The sequence below is a fragment of the Gymnogyps californianus genome, chromosome 17, assembly GCF_018139145.2.
Source record: "Gymnogyps californianus isolate 813 chromosome 17, ASM1813914v2, whole genome shotgun sequence".
Classification (NCBI taxonomy): domain Eukaryota; kingdom Metazoa; phylum Chordata; class Aves; order Accipitriformes; family Cathartidae; genus Gymnogyps; species Gymnogyps californianus.
The window spans coordinates 7113121-7138577 of NC_059487.1; the positions used below are offsets into that span (position 1 = coordinate 7113121).

Genomic DNA, 25457 nt, shown 5'->3' on the forward strand with positions numbered 1-25457 from the left:
TGTTACACTAGATAGATTAATAAATTTAAGATAAAATAATAAATTTTTGAATGTATGTCAGCAAAATCTCTTGAGTTCTCCTACATATGTAGAGAATTTTCACTCTGAAACATACAGATCTGTCTGCAAAGAGTACAGGCTACAGTGCTAAAGCTAAAACTTTCTTCGCAACTAAGTTTCACATTTTTGCTTCAACTTTTCAGTTCCAGAGGTTATATTTCTGTAGCATAGTCCTATCCTTTACTCTTTGCCAACAGTGCTGACACTCCATTAGTGCTAAGGGCACTAAACCAGTCTGGAGTTAGTTGGTTGGTTGAGGGAAGAGGAAGGGGACATGAAGACAGGGGAAGGAATGGAGAGAAGAATCAGGTTTGGCCAGTTTAGCTCCTTCAACTGGCTCACGGTAGGATCAAAAGAACCAATGCCATATGCTGGAAAAGGACAGAGGCCATGGAGAAGACAAAAGGCAACACCGGCACAATGTGCATTTGTGCTTCATTTAGAGTTTCATTCCACAGCAGTTAAAGATGTCACAGTATTGTCTTATTTTACTTAAAAAAGCTCCCAAACCCCAACATACATTTACAAGACATTTTTTGTGGATGTACAACTCAGAGAAAAGTGAAATAAATACGAAGGGCTGAGCCAGTGATTCCTCTGACCAGACATTTTTTACAAGTTTGAACCTAAAGCACATTCCACATTTAAAATTTAGGAGCCATAGTACCTAATGACTCAACTTCAGCAGTACAGTTGTCTCAATCAGGCTTGGCCACTCTATCTCCTACCAGGTTGCAAATAGAATCTATATTACAGAGAGAGCAGGTACAGAAGGAACCATTCAAGTATTCACACAGTTTCTGTTTACTGGTAAAATAGCAGTTCCTCATCTCTTCCTAGAGAGAGGCAGCAACTTGTGTGGTGCAATCCCACAAGGCAAATATACAGGCTATAATTTGGATCATCCTGGCTTGTAATATATATGCATTATAGCATACACAAATTCAGTCTAAATAACATTCAATCCTCCTTTCTAGTCCCAGAGAAATGGTCATAAAAGTAATACTGAATTTCACACTCCTCCTGTCACATATTCATACTGGAAGAGACTAAACACAATACAAACTCTATCAATTTCAGTGCAGTGTAAATTTTGAAAATAAAAATGAAGGTTCTAAGTCACTTAAATACTTTTGAAAAATTTGTTCCTTGTATTGGAAATGTTTACTAAATTAGGTTTCTTCTTCCTATGCTAACTATGTCACCCAATCCACGCTAATTCCACAGCAGTAATGGTTATATCACCCTTAGTACAGAATTTGATTCAAGGCCTTCATAGCCTTAGTTAACTACATGGCAGGATATAAACAGAAGAAAAAATTGAGAATAGAGGAAGATAAAGACGAGATACTATAATACCTCCCCAGGGAACCCTACATCCTAATATATGAAAGAAGTCTTGCAATCCAAATTTCTCTATCTAACCTACAAGGAAGTCTCACTGATCTGGATTTCCAATGTGTCTCATTAATGTCAAAGTATTAGTAAAAAGAAAACAGAGCCAAAGGGCAGACAAGCCCATTGTGGAGAAATCTTCAAGTTCTCATCTCCAAAGTCTTTACTTTTTCTCATTACTGATCTGAAAATTTTCACTCCTTACTTGGTCAAACTTGTTCTATCTTTTCTGCCTCTGTTATACAAGGACAGGTCCTATACTATCAGGAATATGTATTTTTTCCAAGCAATCTGTGTATAGCTTGGTCATTCACACCTCCATTTTTCAATTTAGCTGGCCTGCCACTAACAACAGATGGCTTATTTCCGTTATTTTTCCTTCCTTATTGCTGAATTCGAGACAATCGTATAGTCCTCCTAGTACTCTGCTCGAGGTACATAAGTGTCTTTGTTTTCTGGACTTTCACTTTTGTTTTTTCAGAGAGAAACCCTATTCACATTATGTATGAGAATGAGACACAGTAAGTCATATCTGAAAACCACAGGATTCACAGATGAATCTGTCTGGCACAGCTGACACTAGTAAATGAAGAAGGGTTGCCATTTTCATTCCTATCACCAAAGAGTATATTTAGCAAAGGAAACTTCCCTAAAGCTGAAAAAACCCTGATATTCTACTTGACAGCATACTAGCTGTTCTTTTATGGTATTGCTCATGGACCATAACATCAGATTTTCTGATCCACACTATTTATTCAAAATATTCTATGCTCCAGCTGATATCGCCCATCTGTGGTTCAAACAACTGCAGCACTACATATTTCTTAACGTTTTTCCAAATGCATTGTCACCTCAGATAAGATGACAAACAGCTGCAGTGCAGCAGAAGAAATTAATTCTACGGTTATGTCCACACAGATAGATTAACACACTGAAAAATATACTTTTGAGCTTCTATCCAGAATCAGAACATCTGTAACTCACTGAAAACGTGAATTCAGCATTTGAGCTCAAGCCTTCCTGAAGTATTTGGCTAACACCAAGGGGCAGAATCCTGTTTCTCCATGTAATATGATGTGGAGGTAAAAAGCAGCCAGAACTGAATCAGAATACTCACAGGAACAAAGCATGACTAAGAAAACTGTTTTACATCCATTTGGCTTTCAGAATACCTTAATCCCAAAATTTATTTCTAGGGAGTTTCAAGGCATCGGCTAATTCCTTTCATCCATCTGTCTCCCTAGAGAGGGATGGTCAGTGAGGAGGTTATGTGAAGGCAGTACGAGAGAAGAAGCCCTAGTAAATCCTAAAGACCACAAGAAAACCTTGCCAGCAATTCACTTGAGAGACTGAGGGGTGAAGAGCAGCAATGTTCATGTAATTACAACCTTTAGAAACTTACCTACTGTTTAGAAACATTCGTTGGTACAGTTCAGCTAAAAAAAAAAATCATCCTTTAACTACTTCCTTTTATCAACAAGAAGAAACAATAACAGGAACTTTCGTTTATAAAACAAAAAAAGAACAGTATGTTTGATGAAACAATAATTACACAGGTGCGTCATTTAAAGCCTTTTGTTCATTTAAAGCCACATACAAGCAAGTTTGTTCATATTATGTTGCATTGACACCACTGTAATTTATTCAGCTATAACATTATTAGGTTTTCAAAGGTCAAGACTAACCAAGATTAAGATTCAGAATGCTTCCTGGAGTGGAAGTTCTTTCTTGCTTAGCAGAAATTGGTGTTGATGCTTGAGGAGAGAAAGGTTTGGGGCTGCCTGACAAGCTCCCTGCTTGACCCGGTCTTGTTGGTGCTGGAGAAGCTGAAAAAGTACAAAATTAATAAAGACAGATTTAAAAATAATCACAATAAAGCCATATTCACTGGGACAAAACAGCTTTTAAACCTACACAAGACAGGAAAGGATTTTTGTTTAATAATTTCAACACTGTGTTATACCTCCATTGTAAGTTACAACTATCCCTTTAATTTTAGTTTAATAAAGAAAGAAATTGTAAGGAAAATAATTTTATTGCAGCTATATAGTTGGGCCAAATGTGTGCTTACCCTCAAAACCACTCAGTCTGCAGTGACAAAAAGTTTCTAGCCTTCAAGATTTGGCTATTTTACATTTAACAGACTCTGACACTCTAAATTCCTATCTATTTTAATTCATGTAAGTAAGAAAACATAGAAAATCCCACCTACCCCATTTTCTAGCTACATTAACAGAGAATTAAAAGTACAAACCATAGTCAGTTTAATCAGTACAGCTGGAGATCAGTGACCAATGTCTCTGATAAGGTAACAGAATATTCTAATTTATACAGAGTTTAAGCAAAATCCTGTGCTCTGAGCCTTTAAAATGTCCATGAAATAATGTTTCAAAAACAGAGTTCTGGAAACAGCCAAACAGTCTAGAAAGGGAAGCCTCTGCAGGCCATTACCTAAAAAAAAGGACTAATTTTTGTCAGCAAGAGACTAATTTCTGTCTGTTAAATCTCTGCTTAATGCTCTGAAAATGTCATCTTAAACTCACTACTGGACACCTTTTTTTCCCCAGTACATCCAGGATAGTCTATGTATTTTCAGATTCCTAAATGGTAGCAATATCCGCTGTTTCAGTAACTGTTTCCAAGTTATTTTCTACACATCACTCAAAATACACAACAGAGGCATCCAAACAAAAACGTTCTTGTCTAAGGGTAGTGCAGTCATACTACTTGAATTATTTTTTTACAGCAAACAAGTAATTTCATTTACATTTGAATTGAAACACACAGATTCCAGTAATAGAACAGCTAAGTTTATACATAAAGTAAATATTACAAAAGTTAGCATTTGTAACAATATACAGGTAGAAATGCCAGGTGGGAAACTGAATATTCTAGTTTAACTGCTGTTAAGTCCAATCCAGCATTTCTATGCACTAGGATAGAAGATAGTAAGGCCTGAGAAAAAGTTAGAAAAATTCCCCAGAATTGCTATAATAATCAAGAATCCAGAGTAATAGGATAACATGTCATCTTCTTTTATCTTTATCTGACAAAATAGCTTTAATGTGACTTTCCATGATTATCTCCACTACTATTAAGAAATAATAATGTGGTATAATAAAAGCTCTATATTTTAAGACACAAAACAGTACTTGTTAGCTACACCTTATGTATAAAAGCTGTACATACATATATACATGATAATTTACGTATAAAATGAATTATTCCTTTTGACATGTTACTCTACTGAAAAATCCAAGTATTTTCATATATTTAAATTTATACAGTTACTTTGTCATCACTTTCTTAAGATGGACAGGATCATATCACACGACACTTTTGTACCCAAAGGTAGTTTCACAGCCTAGCCTTTATTGGCTAGAAAGAATAAGATTATAATAAACAAACAAACGGCATTTTATCTAAAAACTGCAACAGAACATACTGATTTAGTTTTCTACACAAAGACATCCTTTCACTAAAACCAAAGTTTTAAAACACTCACATTAATTAATATACTGCATAATTTTTTTCAGACAGTGATGAACTTTCTTTTACGGATGAAAAAAACTAAGATAAAGTAGTTTGCCTGAGTGCCACAAAATTAGCTAGCATTTGACTACATTATAAATCTGAGAAGTCCAAGTTCTGTATTCTACACTCCTTTTTCTCTCTATCCACTCTGCCCATGGAACTGTAGTTTTATCATATTTTAGCTACTCAGTTGGGAACACTATAAATTAAGCTCATTGCCTTGAAAAAGAGCTATCAAATTTTAAATAGAATACCTCCTAATCATGACAATTCTAACTTTTCTTGTATTTAATTCCACTCTCCATTCATTTTGAGTTACAACTATTTCCTGCTATTTAAACTGAAGGGTTTTGGTCACTTTTCAACATTATTTATTCCTTCTCAATGTGACAGAAAGGACTGATATTTCTTAACTGTAATACTGAAAGTTAAACCCATCTTTTTTTCTAAAATTTCTTCATAAAACGAGTCATAATACAGTCTGTCTTTAAAAAGTACATGGAATAAAACTAGTGCATTAATCAAATGCAAAGTCCTGTACCCCCTTTTTTTTTTACCTGTATTTTTCTCAATAAAGTCCATGGATTCTTCGCTGGCACTAAAATGACTGGAAGTTGCTTTTTTCTCTGCATCCTGTTCAACATCAGATCCAGTGTGAACTGATGAGTTTGTACTCATTGGTGACCGTGGCATATCTGTCAATGAAATCCTACGACCAGTACTACTGCTCAGCATAGACTTGCTCATTAGAATCTTGGGCGATGCTGTCATATCAAAGTTCAGTTTGATTTTCTCTTGTTTGTCTGTCTTTGCAGTTCCAGCAGTTGGGTTTGCAGGGTCTAATAACATTTGGTATTGATTGTTGGGAGTATATGGTGTCCGGAAAGGTGCGTAATTAAATACTCCAAATTTTCTACGAATGTTATCCACATAAACCTCCATTTCTTGCATTGCACTATTGAAGATGCTTTTAGTCTTTTTCACAGAAAAAGGAATTTCTTTAGACATGAGGTAGCAATTATTTATTGGAACCCAGGCCCTATATATAAAACAGAAAAATAAAAGATAATATAACTACATTTCACACTGTGGATTGACGTTGGCAACTTTTGTGCACATACTGATTTATTTTAGCCTAATTATGCATATAGATATGCACACCTCAGATCATTTCAAAGGACCATCTCTATCTTCTTCTTTTAATAGTTCAGTGCTTAGTTTTGGTAAGTAAGTAAATTGCATGTCTTAGATTATCACTAGCTTATTTTACTCTACCCAGTAACACATAAAACATGAATAAACACTGGTCAAATATGACAAAATATTCCTAATTAGAATAGTCTATGTAACTGTAAGACGACCACTGCTAAACAGTCTTTCCATCTGTCATAGTTAGCAGAAAAACATAAAAAGCAGGTCAGGAAAAAAAGACTTCACAAGCACATTCTTAAAAACATTTTACACCCATGTCAGGGTGATCAAACTCCTCAATGCCAGGAAAAGTTCTATCAACAAATATTGGACAGATTTTATTTATCATGAAATGAGACAAACTCTAAAACTGTGCCTTTCAAGATTCTAAAATACCAGGAACTTTGACTTAATTATTTCACGGCCCTATACAATTTTTTGATTTTTTTTTCACAGTACGTGTTTTTATGACTGTATAGATCTATATTTTCAATTCATGACAAATCAACTCATATTCATCATGGTTTTCTCCATCCAAGCAGAGGGTTCCCAAGTACAGAAAACTTAACTCCTTTCAGAGCAAAATTGGCATTTCCAACACAGATTATATTTTCTATATTTTTTAAGTCTACAATTGTGTGTTTATTCCTATAGTGTTTAGAAAACAAAACCAACTTTATTGGCCTCTTCCACCTTTAAGAACTACAGTTCTCTGCAGCACAAAACCAGACACAGGAATTAACCTGCATACTCACTGAGATTATATATGTATTAATCTTACAAACACATGACTTGCATTCTACAGACATCATGTAAGAAACTAAAACTGTATATGCTACAGTATTATATAGTTTATTAGGGTCAAGGTTCAAAAGATAGGATCCAAAAACTCTAAGAGCACAAAATTACAACAAGAATTTTGTAAGTACAGCCAAAGACATCCTTCGGTTAAATTCCCACCTGTCGTGTTGGCCAAAGAAACGGGCATCAACTTGCCCGTCTTTATCCCTCAGTGCTTTAGCAGGCCAGAATGGAAAGCCTTTGAGTTTAGCCCAGACCAAAGGGTGGGGATTGCTCTAGAGGAAGAGGCAAAATACACAGTAAGAAAATACAAACAGTATTACCTTCAAATCTGATAAACAACATGATTTTTTTTTTTAATTGTATGTATTACTTAAGATTCAAGAAAGATCCAACATGCACAAGGCACTTGCCAAATACAAGATTCCATTTTACTATATACTTGATATATACATAATAAATCCTGAGAGGACCAAATAATAAAATTATAAAAAATAATTAAAAAAAACCCCTTAAGTAGCTCAATTAAACACAGTGTAATTGCACTTTTTTATTAATTTTTTTTTTATTAGTCCTCTCCAAATATGTAGCATAACGTAAGTTAGGCTAGGGCCAATCTTTCAAATTCTCTAATTTTCACTTAAGTCCAAGAGAGAACTTGATGGATTATACACTTCTACTTAAGAATCTTAAGGAGTCTTCCCAAGTTTGGTGCAGTATTAAACAAAAACAGAAAACAGACAACCTATTAATAGGTCATGAAAGAAAAATCAAGTCTAAATTCTCAGATCCACACCTGCAGAAAAAGACATTCACATTTCAGAAATCTTACTCTGAGTGCAAGTACCGCATGCAAGCACAGGTGACCCAGGAGCAGATATCTTATATTTGAGGATAGACAACTTGTGAACTGGTTGCTGACACTCTTTCCAGTTATTTCTGACTGATCCAATCCTTTTGTGAAAACATGCAATCTTACAGCTAAACATCTTGAGATAGTCTGACTCCACAAAGAGCATGATGCGCAAGCACAAGCTACTTGGAAAACTACAGCAGCTTTCCTTGACTCAGTAACCACCACAGGTTTAAAACAATGGGGGGATAACAAGCAACAGTCAAATAAGAACTGCTAATTTAATGTATTAGCTAGACTACCATAATCCTTAACTTACACAAGGCTCACAAAACCAATTTTCTCGTTTTTGGCAAGCAGCTAAATAACATTCCGGACATACTTCAATTTCATTCATCTGAAAAGAAAAAGCAAACACTTATTGGAGAGCTTAAACAGAGTCCCAAGTGTGATCAGTATTATTATGTTAGCCTGTCTAGTTTGCTAGCATCAGTTTTCCACAAATTTGTGGTCATAAATCAACATTTCCCAGGTGGCCAAGAAGGCCAATACCATTCTGGCTTGTATCAGATATAGTGTGGCCAGCAGGACTAGGCAAGCAATCATCCCCCTGTACTCATCACTGGCAAGGCTGCACCTCGAATACTGTGTTCAGTTTTGGGCCCCTCACTACAAGAAAGACATTGAGGTGCTGGAGCGTGTCCAAAGAAGAGCAACGAAGCTGGTGAAGGGTCGAGAGCACAAGTCTTATGAGGAGCAGCTGAGGGAACTGGGGTTGTTTAGTCTGGAGAAGAGGAGGCTGAGGGGAGACCTTATTGCTCTCTACAACTACCTGAAAGGAGGTTGCAGCAAGGTGGGTGTCGGTCTCTTCTCCCAAGTAACAAGTGATAGGACAAGAGGAAATCACCTCAAGTTGCGCCAGGGGAGGTTTAGATTGGACATTAGGAAAAATTTCTTCACTGAAAGGGTTGTCAAGCATTGGAACAAGCTGCCCAGGGAAGTGGTTGAATCACCATCCTTGGAGGTATTTAAAAGACGTGTAGATGTGGCACTTAGGGACATGGTTTAGTGGTGGACTTGACAGTGTTAGGTTTATGGTTGGACTCAATGATCTTAAAGGTCCCTTCCAACCTAAATGATTGTATGATTTACTTCCTGTGAAATCAACGCTGTTTTGACAGACACCCATCTTTTTGTACCCCTGTAAAATATGTATTCCAATTAATAAATCAGTCACATTTTTACATCCCACTTCGGACTGTATGCTACTGTCATTTACTCCAGTCAAAAAAATACATCCTTTGTTTGATGTTGTATTTATTCCAGTGATAAAGAATTATTTATCATAATTTCTTCCAGTGGCAAAAATATAACCTCAATTGGGCATTTAACTTCATAATTTATGCAGAACCAAAAATAAAATATTTTACTCCTTATGCTCATATTATATAAACTAGTTAAGATATCAGGCTCAGGTTATACATGTATTTTGTTCTATTAAGAATTGACAAATTCTCAGAATTTATGCGAACCATTGATATCGCTGTGTCAACCCGGGGATGGAGAAAGCACTTCCATAAATATAAAGGGTCAGATCATGAGGTAATTTATATAAATGAAATATTGTTCAAATATATTACATTTAGAATAGCAAGTTATGGATTGCCACTGAAATAAAATCAGTGCAAATGATAAGAATGCATGCAGTCATTTTTTGCATTTATTTAGAGGACTTTCATATTGTTACAGCAAAACAACCACCAAAATATATATCTATGAATCAGAATATATGGGTCTCTTTTTCCAACTCCAAATATTCATTTAGAAGATAGCTGTTTGTGCAGAATCCATATGTCCACTTTCTTTTCTTCTCTTCCCTCCCTGCCCCGCACCACAAGTCTTAATTATAAATAGTGAATATCCCAATGGAAGACACATTAGCAATGTCCTTGCCAAAAATCGTTCTGTAGGCCATGGATATGCATATCTAAACATAAGAAAGCCTACAATAATTATAGTTATGCAATACACACATTAGAAAACACATATTATTTCACTCACGAATACATGAAATGGAATACTTTAAAAATACAGAACAACTAGGTTAATAGTTAATTGGGGCACTCATACCTCATGCTCACAGATTTTGATGATGACTTTTGCTGTTTGTGTCAATTTGTGATTTCCTGAGAAAACAATAAAATGCTTTAACCAAGAAAATTGTTATGCTAGAATTATGATAAAATCAACAGGTTTTAGTCTTAAAAGTTAACATTAAAAGACAACATCTAAAGAGACAACGTAAAACACTCATGTATAAACTACATGCTTGCAAAAGCAGAAGGTAGGCACTTTTCTTCTCAACATAACATTGTAACAATCTTTAAATGTTCCTTTTTGAAGCCTATTGCAGCCTGCCCACCACTGATACACTCTTTCAGTGAGGGACATGCTGTACCATCTCCTGAATTAGGTCTCCTATAAAGTGCTGCACAATGCAAAACACTAAAGCAACTTGGGGGTTAGAACCAGATGATCTTTAAGGTCCTTTCCAACCCAAACCATTCTATGATTCTAACTTATTTGAAATTTTTTTAAAGTGGAATGAGCAAGTGACAGCACAGGCTGTATTTAGTCCTACAGTTTTATGTGTGCCAGCTGTTAAAAAAAAAAAACAAACCAAAACTGTTGTGTTTAGGCACTATGGTCATTAACAGGAAGATACTTTCAGCATTTGCTAACTAGAAGTCTACAAACTGCTCTATGACTTGAACTATTTCAAAGTTTCATATTTGAGAACATAAGTAGATATAGATACTTACCCCCATTGTAAATAATGCAGTTGTGCAAAATCCATTTGGCATCAGCCAAAAATGCTTCAGTGCAACCGTACATTTTCTTTTTAACATTCTGTAAAGAAAAAATTAAGAATGTATCAGGAAACAGAAATTATTAAAAAGTGACAGCTTCTTCCTGAACATTGTTTCCTATCAGTCATACAATTAATAAAGCTGACTACTTATTTACTGTAACACTTACGATTCTAAATACTTAAGAATCTGTCAAATTCAGGGTGTCTTGACTGCTCTGAAAATGTATGAACTGTCTAAATTAACTCTAAATAATGAATTTAGATCAGCACCTTCAACATTTCCAAAAAAAGTGTTAATTTCCTGCAATAGTGTTCCATTCGATGTCTCTGCAGAAAACTGAGTCCTTGATTTCTTCTGCTGACATATTATCGCTCCACAGCATTTTTATTTTTTAATTTTTACAAGACCCAGAAAAAATTATTGGTCATAGGACATAAGACAGCATGTTTGATATTCCAGTCTACCCACTGCATAAAGTAAGTCGATTAAATAAAATCAGTCACATGGTTTTGTTACACTTTTATACCATAAAGACATCAACCTCCACTGTCAGGACATGAAGAATGAAAACTTGCCGTGTCTTCATCAAGTCCTAGCAGAACAAAGCTCTGCAATGCATTCATTAAGCAGTGGAGAATGGATAACTTCTTCATGATTTAAAACCTTTAAATTATTATTGAACTGAGAATGAAAGTCCCATTATCCATCTCTTGACTGTTTCTTTTCTTCTACACCTCAGGTGCAGAGGAGATTACAATATTTGTTGAAAGATCAGTAAAACGAGTCTGGAATGACCGCTGGATATACACTCAAATGGTCCCAAATTAATGGACTAGTGATCCACTAATAGCTTACAATCATGATGATCAAATGCAAGCTCTGGTTAATGAAGTCTCCCCACAGGATCATTCCTGGAACTAGATTAATTTATACCGGAGGAAGTCATCAGTGTAAGCTTGTCTTTTTCATACTGTTTTTCCTGAGCATTTGTTACTGGTTCAGACAAAATAGTGGACTTGTTCAGTTGGCATATGACTGTTTTTAAACTGTAACTGAACTGGCATTTATAATAACCTAAAAAAAAAAAAGCATCAAAATAATTTCAAGCAACCTCTCTCCCCCTCCCATCAAACACTCCAGAAATCTTACTGATAGCAATTGAACTCAAGGAACCTTCCTCCCTTAGCTTCATACAAACCTTCTCTAATGTACAAAGGTCCATTGGATGAAAGATATATTCTGCATAATCTGGGTGTTGATCCAGTGAAACTGGCTTTTGAAATGGCTCTGTCTGTTGGGGGGGGGAGGGGAGAAGAGAAAATCACACTGCTTATTAATACGGAACAGTTTCATCAATGACACAATACTCACTCATTTTCTAATACTACTTCCAACTGTGATGTCAGAGAAAATTCTTTAAAGGTAATTATAAAATTTGTGAAGTAATAAAATATTGGCAGAACAAGAGGAACTAAAAGGTCTCATTTAACCGATTTTTCATATGCTAGAAGTAATGAATTGCAAAAGTTAGGGGTTTTGTAAAATGTACTGTTATTATTTACAGTAGGGTTTTTTTTGTGGGGAGTATCAGATGTGGCTCAATGGATAGATTTTAGCAGAATAAAGACACTTACTAAATTTCCAATTCACTAGACTCACAAATACTTCTTTTTCAGACTCTCGTTAGACTCATAACTTTCAAAACAATGGTGGCTTGGTAATGCAAACACATTCAAACTTTTATCAGTGGGACTCTACATTGTATCTGCTAATGTGGAGGGACTGCAAATCTTGGAACACAACCAATTAAAATACTCAGATACCAAAACAACAGGTTATTAGTAGAATGCCTAAAGGGCAAAATATCTCAATAGCATTCATTAAACATTAGCTTTCTAACCACATTTTCAAAACACTTTGTGAATTCAGTATAAACAAACACTAACACTTTGCTACTGAAAAGCAGCACTTAAAGCTTCTAATGGCTCCATCTAATAGGATAGTATTTACCACTCCAGAGTAAAAGGATTCCAAGAGCCAAAATCTGTCAGTACTTAAGAGTAACCTTCCCAGAAATTGCCACTATTGTTCTGCTAAAATACTTATCATAGAGAGATCAGAGTTGCAGAGAGCCCATGATTCTACACATCTGGTTTTCCCAACATATTTTACTATAACACTGCAGGCACAGAGACACCCTCCCTGCTCCTGTAACTTACATAGAGGAACAAGAAGACAACATGAGTTAAGACAATCCTTGGTAATTCATCACATCATATTTTGATTTACTGTTATCTTCACGCATGTGAAAAACTAAGCAAAGCTTGCATGGTGAAGAACAAGTGACCAGAATTGTTGAAACTTAGAACCAAGAATGAGTGACTGGAATAGCTGAAACTTTGAGGCATGGTGATTTTGACAAGTGAGTCTAAGATAGACACATGGAGATAGGTACAAGTTGAAGGAAAACCAATTTTACCTCCATGATAAAAATTCATAGAACAGCAGCCTCATATTGCATGAAAGTTAATGGCACAGGTTTTCACCACACTGAGGAAAATTTCTTCAGTGTTTTAGAAGTATATGACACAACTAACTTTTGTGGTAAGAACAATTTCTACTAACAGATAGAAGCTAGGTTTTCAACAGGTATAATCAATAATATAATAGTGTCTGTGCCTAGGATTCCTGCCCATATAACTGTATTGGTAAGAGATCATGTCTCCTCATTCCCCTCATATCTCAGAGACAGCATTGTCCACTTTCAGAGAGTGAGAAACCACCATGTCCCACTGGAAAGCCACATTATATTTTCACTACACCCACTGAAACTACATCCAGAAGTTGCATCAAGAAACTACATTTTAAATGCACTCCAAACAGTCTATACAGCCTAAACTAATCTGTCTGTACTAGACAGGTGGCAGACAGCACAGAAGCTGTCACATACAATCTGATAAAATAAACTAGGTTCATAATCCACAAAAGGAAGCAAAGCCCAGGATTATGACAAACACAATCCAAGCATTTAAAAAAAAAAAAAAAAAAAAATCTTCCTTACCCCTGGCTGTTTCATTTTCTGTAGTGCAAACTTCAGTAAATATGATAGCTGTTCAATGGTGAGCATTGTCATAGCTTTACTCTGTGTTTCTATGCATTCTGCAACTGTGATTTTCTAAAAGTTAAGATTAAAAAATATTTTGTCAGCAAACATTTCTAGGTAAATTCTTCTCCACTGAAACATTCTAGCATTCAAATGGAAAATAACAACTATCTTATAAGAAACAAAACATTTCTGGTGATGCAGTATAAGTACACTTCAGTTGCTTGTTTTACTTGGTTTCTGTTCCAGGTACGTTAACCAAAAAAAAAAAAGAAAGAAAAAAAAAAAGGGAAAAGACCAGAAAATTATCCATCATCTTCCAAGATCACACAAAGTGAATGTGTGAATACATAAAATTCCCAAATACAATGCGGGTTCACAGCAATGTGAATGAGTGAGAAGGTCACCTGGGCTCTAATACAATAAGTAACCAAAGAAAAACATGCAATAAACCAATTTGCTTTCATTAAAGATACTTTGATGCTAAGTATTCTCTCCCCAGGAATCATTGGAGAGGAATGATTAAATTCTTCCTCAGCCCTGCATAAAAAATAGTAATAAAATACCCACTTGTTTATGTAGACCCTACAGTGCAATTTTTTTCTGCACTGCTGCAGAGCTGATCAGCCCACTAGAAGAAGCACCAGTTAAACTAGTCAAAACTGCAGAATGTTTTCAGAATTAGAGGTGCCTGATGAAGAGATCACTCTTTGAAATGGTGCCTTCTCTAGAGATGGAAACACAAAGGAAGTTGAAGACTCATGACAAGAAGGCAAACAATCAACGTATACACACGGAAAAAGTGGTGAAGCAGCAATGGATGCCTCCTCTTCTGTACAAATTTTTCTGGTAGCTTTACCAAGAGGCAATATAGGAACAAACCAGAAACATTTCAGAACGCAAAAAAGCTGCTTATATCTCACAAACAAGAAAGAAATCCACTCCTTATATCAAACTAACCTCACATTCTGGGCAAAACCAATCCCCCTCTGGTTCCGCTGTCAGTTTCAGACACTTAGCATGATAAACCCGAGGACAGAGTTCACAGCAGAGGACTTGGCCTTCCCGATGACAAACCCAGCAATAGAAATCATTCCGTCCATCCTGTGGTACAACATCAACAGGGTCTGTGGTGAGTGGCTGCTTCATATAGTAAAACGGACCATGTCTTAGTTCTGACTGAAATGTAGGCAAGAAAAACAGGTTTGGTTTCAAAACAAATTTGCATTTTTTCAAATAATAATATTCATAATATATAAGCAAACAGCAGTTTACAGAGTTCGATTAACATTTATGCAAGCACAGTATCTTATTCATTGCACAAAATCATTCATAAAGAAGTTTACTTCTTATTCAGATGTCAAATGCCAGTTTGCACTCAAGACTGAAAATAAATTTTTGTGGCAAGTGAGGGCATCAAGTGCAAGACATGCAATCCAGCAAAAGTCCGTAAACAGTTTTATCTTTCAGAAAGAAGTATTACTACAGAAGCTATTAGGTCCTCTAAACTCAGAATTCCATGGGGCTGTGCAAGCTAAATACTGAGATATTTAGTGGTGACTAAACCTGGGACAATTGAAGAAGTTAGTCCTGCATCAAGAAGCTGAACACCATGCAAATCTGTCCTAAGTTGCAGCAGTTCACAACTTTGTACAATGAAGCAAGTCAGTGCTGATTTTGATCAATAAGGCAAACTGCAGAGCAGGATGACAAAGGAGCAAATTAACATCCTGAACAGCCACCTCTACTACAGGAGCAGGAACACTGGGAGAGATTTAATCCACTATTTAAATGCATATCAGAATTTAAGACTCACAATCTCCACTGCTTTGCCTGCACTAGAAAACAGTGTTAACTTTGTAAACAGCACGAACTAGTCTTCCACTTGAGCCCCAGACAGCTCAAAGATGACACAGCTGATGCCAAAACACAAGAAGCAAAGAGCCTGGGATGGCTAAAATGGGTCGCAGATACCTAAAGTTTGTTAGATCAACTTTGAAGAGCTGCCAACATTTATTAGAAAACTACATTCTATTTATTAATGACAAGGGAACTTAAGTTTTCTGTTTGGTATTAATTATAGGGGTGGTTTGCTGAGGAGGGCATGGAGGGAAACAATCTTGAGTTTTAGGCAGTTTATTTACTTTGATTTTTTTATTTGATGTAAACCCATTTGCTCATGACATTACTTGTAACTATCCAAATGCTTGTAGTTTGCAGAACCATTTTGTTTAGTTCTCAGGTAATTTTGCATGTGTCCTACACCATTTACATATCTGCAAGTTCTTAGACCCTTGAGCTGTCATATGCCCATGTGACTCATAGAACAGTGCAACCATATGCATGTTCCATACCTTTGCAGCATCCTGTACAAAATTAGTCACACAGGACATAAATTAATGTCACCAGAAACCACCAGCACGCCAGCTTGGACTGTGATATTTCTAGATTTCTAAAGTTACAAAGGACAAGGTCTAATTATTTGCATGAATAGAGGACCTTCAAGGTCAAATTAGATGACGCAGAAGTGACAACCCAGCTGAAGATGTTATATCTCAAAAGATACACCAGAAGATATATCATCTGCAATTATCTAACACTGTATAATATTTTAGGCAAAGAAAGGATGTCACCCGAAAACATTCCCAAAGCATTCTACTCCCTAAAATTTCACTTGAATTTCTACCAGTTTTGGTGTTTTTCATTTTCTATTTTACATGAGATACAGCTACTAAAAAGATACTTTGTTCCCACCACAGAAATGGGCAAAGTGTTATTTTCTGTACTTTCTCTCTCTATATATTTAATCATATAACATGACAAGACTTTCAGAAGGAAGGTTCTATGAGATCCTGTGGAATAAGAGGGACAGCATAAAGCTTTAACTACATCTCAAATGTATTACTACTACAATAATTCAAACAGATACAAAGGCATATGGAAACCCAGAGTGAAGAAGAGAAAGTTGCAATTTACAGCGCAGAAACATGTTTTGTTTGCAGCTATATGCAACTCAGCTGTGAGACCAAAATCTCAATAGTGTATACGTGGAGAAGCAGCTATGGGGCATTTCCTCAACTGCAGATAAAGGAAATTACCAGAAGAATTTAATACATATTCTGACTTTGAAGTGGGTATAAGCAGTATATCCACACTAACTTCCCAAGAATCAAAGATACTGCTTTAAGACAAATATAAAACCTGTGAAACTATTCCACAGAAATCAGCTCATAACATCCAAAATGAAGAGAAGTCCATTTTTGCTAGGGCATGAGAGGAATTAATTTTCTGTTCAAGGATGCATATATCTTTTAGAAATCTATCACCTTATTCTGTCTAAGAACCAAAAAAAAAAAAAAAAGGTTCTGAGACTCAAAAAAAGACCCAAACAAGAAAACTAAAATGAATGATTCAACTGCATCAAAGGACCTTTTCACTTGTTCTAATCAGAGTAAAATGTTTTAAAAGTTTAAATTTTAACAGTTATGAAAGAAAAGCTTTGTTTTCTCAACTGTTTCACAACTAGCCAATTCAAGCTCAAATAGGCGGTAGCTTGTTTTAAAGTCTTTACTAAAGTTATTAAGACCTGTAGAATAACACAGAAAACTGAAGAAAAACCAACAGTATTGTAGTGCTGTTTTGGGGAGAAAAAGATCACTATTAATACTCAGTTTAAATTAATATTGAAGCTAGTAGTAAAACAAGCTGACAACTTCAATTACATTATAACTGACCAATTAAGTGTCAGAAGTTCCTGATTTTTAACCTGTCTCAGCTACATTTTACAATTCCATAATTCTTTGCTTGTATTTCAACACTTTAAATACCTGTTGGCACCATTCTGAAGATCTGTTACTGCATCCACAACATGTAATACGAAGCTTCATGCAACTATAACTTTAGTAACGGTATCTTGAAATACTCAAATATTACAAAACACTTTGTAATGTAGAATATTAAGTTAGAGGCTTCCAGTGATGTTGTCATACCTCAAAATGGATTTATCAGCCAATCAGAACCACAGCTATCAGCTACATTATACTTGACACTTAACCTGAGAGCAAAACAAGTAACTGTATGCTTAGCTCTCACATCTGTTCAGCAGTAAAAGAATCTTTAACAACTCCTGCTACCACATAGAGCAGAGTTTTGCACCTACTTTAGAAACAATAATCTTCAGGCATGCCCATTTCAAATTTGACATGCAAGAAAATATTAAATTAAAAACAACTTGTAAAGGCTAAACAAAACTAAACAGATGATATTGTCTTGCTAACTTGTAACAAATACAGCAAAATAAGCAAGTCTGATTGCTTTTCTTCATTAGATATACAACTTTATTCTATCCTGTAATATTTCAGGTCTGAGATACCTGGAAAACAGAAAAGGATTTACCGAGGGGAATGTATCAAGTTCAACAACTGCAATTGTGTTTTCACATATATTTTTAAATGCATGAATAAAAAGTGGAAATTAATACCCTAAGATTCAATTCCACTGTTTGTAAAATTATCTCTACACTGCACAGTTAGAAGCTCAGACTTCACTGGGGCAACATCTCCCCAGTAAACGTCCAGGATGTAGAGGAATTTATACAGTCTGCACTGAAGCTCAGTAAAAGCCAAACTGACCACATTAAACTAGTGCAAGCATGCCTACACACATTATTACTAGACCTCCCAATTATCCTTAAATAAAATACGGTTGACACTGTAAGACTGTTCTCTAGCAAGGCCTGTTTCATTCACAGTCTTTGTTCCAGGACAACTGCAGTGATTAGGAATTTCATTTTTTTTCTTAACCAGTGCAATTGTACCAGGGTAATATTTAACGTGGATGCTGTTACACTAGGAAAAAGTGCTTTAAACCATCAGAACTTAATCCTGTGTTTATATGACCCTGGCAAAAAACACTGACACACAAAAGCACTTTGAAAAATACACAGGCATGTCATTATTAAATTAGGTGAGAAATAATTTCAGTAAGGCTAAAGACTGCTTTCATGTAATCTCCTCCAAGATGATGCAGGTGCTTTACAGCATTTGCTATGCAATACACTTCATATAATTCTTTCGCTTGCATCATATAATGAATCAGAAATTGTCAAAGTCTTCTGGAGTCAAGTTCTTCTTAGAACTACAACAAATGCTATAAATTCAGTATTCAGAAGACACTGAAAACAAGGTTTCAAGCATGAAGGCTGAAAAGTACTGTCAGTGTGACACTTTGATTTAACTAGTTTGGCAGGAGTGTACACTGCCCAGAAATTTAAAGGAAGGGGAGGGAATCTGCAGAGTACCAAGGAAGGAGCTAGACTAATGTTAATAATCGGCAGTAGGACTGAAAGCAGATGAGGGACTTCGGCCGACATTATGAGATCTTTCTTAATCTAGGATATTATGCCACTGAACATTTCCTTTTAATGGTTTTAATTAGTAACAGCTATTATTGTTGTTATTGTTATTATATTCCTTCATAATCCTTTTGTTCAAAATTGCATTTATTGGTTATACATCTTATTAGCTTTATGATATCAAAACCCAGGACACAGGTGGTCCCTCTCATACAGATGTAAAACAAAAATAAAAGAACATCCAAATCCAACTTATAATGCTAACTCCTACACTCACTGCATTCAAAAATAAATATCCACTTCTTAGAGTACAAAAATAGAGCTTCCTAAAGAGGAGAGTGCTCCTGATCAGCTGTCTCTACATCCTTCATTGTTTCATATTCTAGCATAACAAGACCATGACCTCTCTTACCTGCTCTTTATTATTACTGTTCAATAGACCAGGTTTCTTTTTCTTTTTTATAGGACTTGTTGATGCATCTTGTGGTGAGTGGCCATTAGAGGAATGTGGAGGGCTGGGAAATTTCCTTTTTTGTGCTGTGCGTTCAGCAGAGCCAGGATCTATAACAGATACAAACAATATGGTTGAAGAGTGCATATCGATGAAAAACATTCAAACAAGGTTATGGTTTGTCATTCACACTCCTTTACTGGACAGAATAAAAATTCTCAATTGTCTTTCACCCAGTCACTGACAAAACTGGAAGCACAGACTTGCTAAGCAATGCCACTGTTAAGTGAATTCTCAATATAGTAATTTAGATTAATATTAAATATTTTTTTTCTTTTCCCACAGCATTCTGGCCATTCATCTTATCTCAGATTTTGGTATCTTTTAAAGTATAACAACAATTATGTCTGCAGTTTAGCAGAGTGCTATGCTAATTTATGTCATAAACTTAAAAAGCAGAGAAACAACATTAACAGTTCCTGACAGCTTCGCTTATGTAATTTAGAAACATAAGCAACAGAATTTAAGACATAGTAAGAGCAAAGTCAGTCCTCATAATTTATTTCTAATATTTAAATAAACATATTGAAATTTGTCAATAGAAAAAATGAAATTTTCTTATAGTCTGAAAATAAATATGCTACTTCAAATACTTAGTCATTTGTAGTACCTGCTAAATTGGACTGTAAAAAGATAAAATTAAGACAAGACTCCCAGACAAGCAGTAACCTTCGACACCAAGACAGAGCAACAAACAGAAAGTGACGTAACTTTTCAGTGTCTCTCACAATCAGAGCTCTCACATTTAACCAAGCAAATTACAAGAGCAGTTTAATAAGTCACAGCTTTCATCTATGCCTGAAGTTACTATCCCAAGTAACAAAGCTGGCAGAAGGGAGCATGTGCCTGTGTCTCAGTTGCTCTAAGTCATGAATTGTCATCTTAGTGTAAACTCATCACACCAGCAACTTAAGTAGCCCTCGTGGCTCTGAACTGCATTTTATGAAACATGCACAAAATTCTTTAAAAAATTAGAAGGAAATTGAGACATAGCTCTATCAAATGAATATCTGTTATGATGATCTTTAGTCTGCTTCACTCCTCCAATTAGGCTAAATTATTTCTTCAAAGATTTTTAATTTATCCTTTTTTTACTTGGTCACTGTTTTGTGTTCATTAGAATATTCAGAGTTATTTACAGCCTTAAAAGAGTTAACACACTTCAAAAAAAAAATCACTGGCAAGCTCATCAGAAATATCCTAGGTAAAAATAAGAGCATTTGCAACTTCATTTTCTCAGAACAAAATTTAAATGATTCCTAATGAATATGGAATGCTCAGCTCAATTACAAAGAACTTACTGACATTTTTTCAAAAGAAACAGGTATGCAATAAGCTGTAATAGACAACCATAGAACAGTGAAATGATCTTGACAAAATACAAGTGAAAGTTCAACAGAGCTGGTTTAACATGTTTAATTTTTCCTTAAGCTTTTAACGCATGCAACAAAACAAAATGATAGATAAAACCACAGGGATCAGAAGTCATCAATATCAGAGACAAACAACTGAATCTTCCCCAAAGTCATTCCCATATTTTCAGTCCCCTATTCACATACGCTAGTGCAAAAGTTTTGTGGCTGCACACTAAACAACTGAGGAATAAAACCTGTCTAAAAAATAACTTTTTTCTGAGTAATTTTTTTCTATGACCCCATTCACTGCACAGCCACACAAACACTTGTAATGCATTCAGTGAAGCAGTTATACTGGATGTGAACATGTAGCAAGGAGAAATGCTGCTTTTGGTATTGGTGCCACCTTGAAATTTTTTCTATCAAACAACAGTTTTTGGCAGCTATCTGACAGAAGCCAGAAGCAATCAAACTGCTGGTTGCCATGATCCTATATCCTTTCCCTCCTGGATCTGTATTCTTGCCTTCCAGGCCTCACTGGGTGATGGGCTGAGCTGTCCCAGGTTGCCAAGTCACCAAAACCTCACTGGAAGACTTCACCTGAAGTCTCCAATGAACATCAGAGGTACCAGAACAACAACCAGTAACTGGATCAACTCATCAGAGCATGTCTATTGTCAATAGATTTAAATTAACTATAAAAAGGTCCACCAAAAAATACTGAAAGTTCCCCAAACAGAAAAATACTGAAAACCACAGCACTAGACTATTTCACATAGGCAGTGGACAAACACCTTTCTCCCACAAACACCTCCCAATCTGACTTCTAACTATTTATTGAATGAGACAATTTTGTTGAACTACAAAATTCCTCTTGGGGAATGATTTTAACACATTTAAGGAGTCTTGCACACAATATGGCCACTGACACATTCTCATTAGTCTTACGAGTGAGCTAGTAAAACATAGTTTAGCTTAAAACTGTATTCAGAATAATGCCCTGTCAAATTGAAAAGTTACACTGAATCACATTCAAAAGTAAGGTAATTTGTCACATGGCACAAATCTTAGAGGGTCTGTGGCACAATAAAGAACTGGATTAGATTTCTACATGATTTCTGTATTTTGTGCAAATGTGGAGGGGAAACAGTCAATAAGGAGAAATAAAAATTGGCTTCAACAATGATTTGCACAAATAGAGATAAGATTAACCACCTATGCACTTTTCTCTAAATAGAAAAAGTATTTGTAACAATAGTTGAGCATGAACTGCCTATGAACAAATTACTTTTTTCTGTTGTGAAAAAGGACAAACGATACTGATGTAAAAATTGGAGTAATACATACGATGTAATCTTGATGTTAACCTTGGAATGCTTGCATATATGTTTAAGTTTATTGAAAATAATATATTATTTAGTGGACAGAGTGGAATGATGTCAAGAAGCCACACGATTATTAACATAGCAAAACATTTTGAAAAAATATGCTCAAAAAACCCATGATGCCACTAAAACTTACTGTCCTGGTTTCGTCTGGGATAGAGTTAATTTTCTTCTTAGTAGCTGGTACAGTGCTGTGTTTTGGATTTAGTGTGAGAATAATGTTGATAACACGCTGATGTTTTAGTTGTTGCTAAGTAGCGCTTATCCTAAGCTAAGGATTTTCAGTTTCCCATGCTCTGCCAGCAAGCAGGTGTGCAAGAAGCTGGGAGGGAGCATGGCCAGGACAGCTGACCTGAACTAGCCCAGGGGATATTCCATACCATGGAACGTCATGCCCAGTATATAAACTGGGGGGAGTTGGCTGGGAGGGGTGGATCACTGCTGGGGCATCAGTCAGCAGGTGGCGAGCAATTGCATTGTGTACCACTTGTCTTTTCTTGGGTTTTATTTCTCTTTTTTTCCGTTATATTCCTTTTCATTACAATTATTATTATTATTATTAGTTAGTATTATATTTTATTTTACTTTAGTTATTAAACTGTTCTTATCTCAACCCATGAGTTTTACCTTTTTTTCCGATCCTCCTCCCCATCCCGCTGGGAGGGGAGAGGGGGAAGCGGCTGCATGGTGCTTAGTTGCTGGCTGGGGTTAAACCATGACACTTACTCATGATGCAAGCTCAAGAAGTGATCTGAAAAGATATTTCTAGACTAAATTGCATTTCAAGAACATATGTTATTTACACGTATGGAAGAAAATATAAAGAGAGATGGAAAAGGCATAGCGGAGGAACTTCTCCTGTGCAAGAAAAGTTGTACTGGTCTACATTAATTTGTGAAAATACCAATCCTACCTACTATAATTAGCATCACACTTTTTTCAGATGGGTCCAGACACATGAAAGATGTAATTGTTACCTAATCAGCTGTGAACATTACCATTTTTTTCAGTTCCTGAAGCTTTTAAATTTTTTTTCCCCAAATATATAACTGCACAGAAAAAAAGCAGTGGTTTTGACTTCTTCCTAGACAATTCTATGGAAAACATGGTGCTATATGGTGACTTCTGATTGACCAAAAGCTTGGTAACATGTGTCAAGGTAACAATTAAGAAAACTATAAATAAATTTGAAAAACATATGAAAAGATAGATGGAAGAAGATATAACTGAAGGAGGGAAGAGAAATGTAGGAGCATTTGCCCATCCTGAGTTTTATTCATCTAGAATAGCTGCACCAGGCTAACAACACACATAATTTCAACAATCCTAGGAAAAGTGTCTGCCACTAGAGTTATGCAGGCACAGCTATTTCAGCAGTGCTGCCTAGCAGAAAGGTAGTGTTGGCTCTCAGAGAAATTATTCTGTTGACATAAGTTATAAAATTTTGGCAAAATGTAGTTAAGCTGGTTTAAATAAACAAAAACTTTCCATGTTTTGAGTTTTCTTTGACACTAAGAAATGTGATTTTTTTTTTTTTTCCTTTCCACCCCTCCCCTTTTATACTTGTAGGCAGCATTTAGGACCAGTTATATTCTGACATGTCTAGGCTGAATTAAACCAATACAATGTGTCTGAGACCTTTATTGTTACTTGACTTGTTTCAATTCAAGTGAATCTGCCTCCCACTCCATTTAGGCCAAAATTTAGATTGATTTGACAATACAAAGAATTGCCAGTTAAGGTATGTCACCTAAAAGTGAGAAAAATATAATGTCTGCTTCCTCCCCTCCTTAAGCAATTATGACAATAAAAATCCTAATACAGGTACAACTATGCTAACAGAAGACTAGGGTTTGGTTTTTTTTTTTTCAGTTTAGCTATACACAGAAGGTAGCAGAAGAACTCCTTTGGCTGGCATATGCTTCATATATCCCAAGAGAGCTGAGCCAATACAGCTATCCTGGAAGAAACACTGCACCATCAGTGTCAGCTAAACCAAAACCCACAACTTAACCAAAGTGATCAAACCTAAAACAAAAACAAGCTCTGAATTCTATTTTTTTCATTAAAGTAGAACAGAGCTTATTCAGCATGGGAACTGTTTGCATTCAGAGTGATCAGCAAAAACAGCATCATACCATATCTTTTCTCATCTTTCCATCACCACATGGCTCAGAACAGCACGTACAATATAACTCTGTTTCTTTATTGTAATTTGCAGTTCTCAACAGAGACTTTCCATACATTCCTAAAGGCAGTCATAAGTAAACTACTCTTACTGTGAAGTGCTGACCATGCCTTAATCCTTGTTTTCCCAATGCAGAGAGATCTGCAGAATTGTCTCTCTCTACAGCAAACATGATCCTCAAAGTACTTGCAAGGATCTCTGAGCCTGAGTTTCTCTCCAGCAAATAAATCCCTCACCATAACTCACTGAAGAGACTTAGGCTTTTATTTCCAGACAGTACGTATGTAGGCACAGCTTAAACCAGGAGAGTAACAGGAGAGTATAGTTTTCTGCTTCCATTTCTTACTCCTAGGCACAAAACTGCCACCAGTGGAGCACCAGTTTCCTTTCAGCTCTTCAGACTCAGATTGTGAGGATTACAAAGAAGCTGCCTGTAACACTGCACATTGTGCCTTGGCTCTAAGTATGAAAAAATAAAATTGGCTGTAAAGTTCCTCATCACTGGCCTGCCCCCATAATGTTATGCTTCTCACTTTTAAATGCTGTTTTTTCCTGAACTAACCAATTCAGGGTCAGGAAAAGGGTTAAACTCTTATTATCTAAACCAGAACTGAACTACAATTTAGTCACAGCCAAATCCAAACTACCCTTCAACAGAAAAGGTACCGATTCAATACCGATTAAACCAAATGATCACACAGACATATATGCTTGGTTAAGTGATTTCATACTTAAACTAGTGTAATTTTCTTCTGTGGTTCAAGCCTGAGCATACTGGGGATTTTCAAATAAACTAGTGGTGACTCATAGACAACATACAAAAAAATTACATAAAATACACCTTTTTTTTTTTCA

At 35.8% G+C, this 25457-nt stretch overlaps 1 protein-coding gene across 8 annotated transcripts in view; it reads right to left on the reverse strand.

The window, feature by feature from the left end:
* The window catches only part of ZMYND8 (zinc finger MYND-type containing 8), a 79785-nt gene that overhangs the window by 17288 nt on the left and 37040 nt on the right, over positions 1-25457 (reverse strand). For 7 of the 8 annotated variants that reach the window (XR_007767452.1, XM_050907647.1, XM_050907650.1 and 4 more), the window contains 10 exons: positions 19576-19724; positions 14771-14989; positions 13769-13882; positions 11906-11998; positions 10657-10744; positions 9965-10020; positions 8154-8231; positions 7141-7256; positions 5547-6028; positions 3141-3281 (listed from right to left, as the gene is read on the reverse strand). Coding sequence is in view for 7 of the 8 variants with exons in the window: in XM_050907647.1 (XP_050763604.1) it covers positions 3141-3281; positions 5547-6028; positions 7141-7256; positions 8154-8231; positions 9965-10020; positions 10657-10744; positions 11906-11998; positions 13769-13882; positions 14771-14989; positions 19576-19724 (1536 nt within the window). In the remaining variant the exon portion in view is untranslated. The remainder of the gene's footprint in view (positions 1-3140; positions 3282-5546; positions 6029-7140; positions 7257-8153; positions 8232-9964; positions 10021-10656; positions 10745-11905; positions 11999-13768; positions 13883-14770; positions 14990-19575; positions 19725-25457) is intronic. The other variant, XM_050907649.1, reaches the window with a different exon arrangement.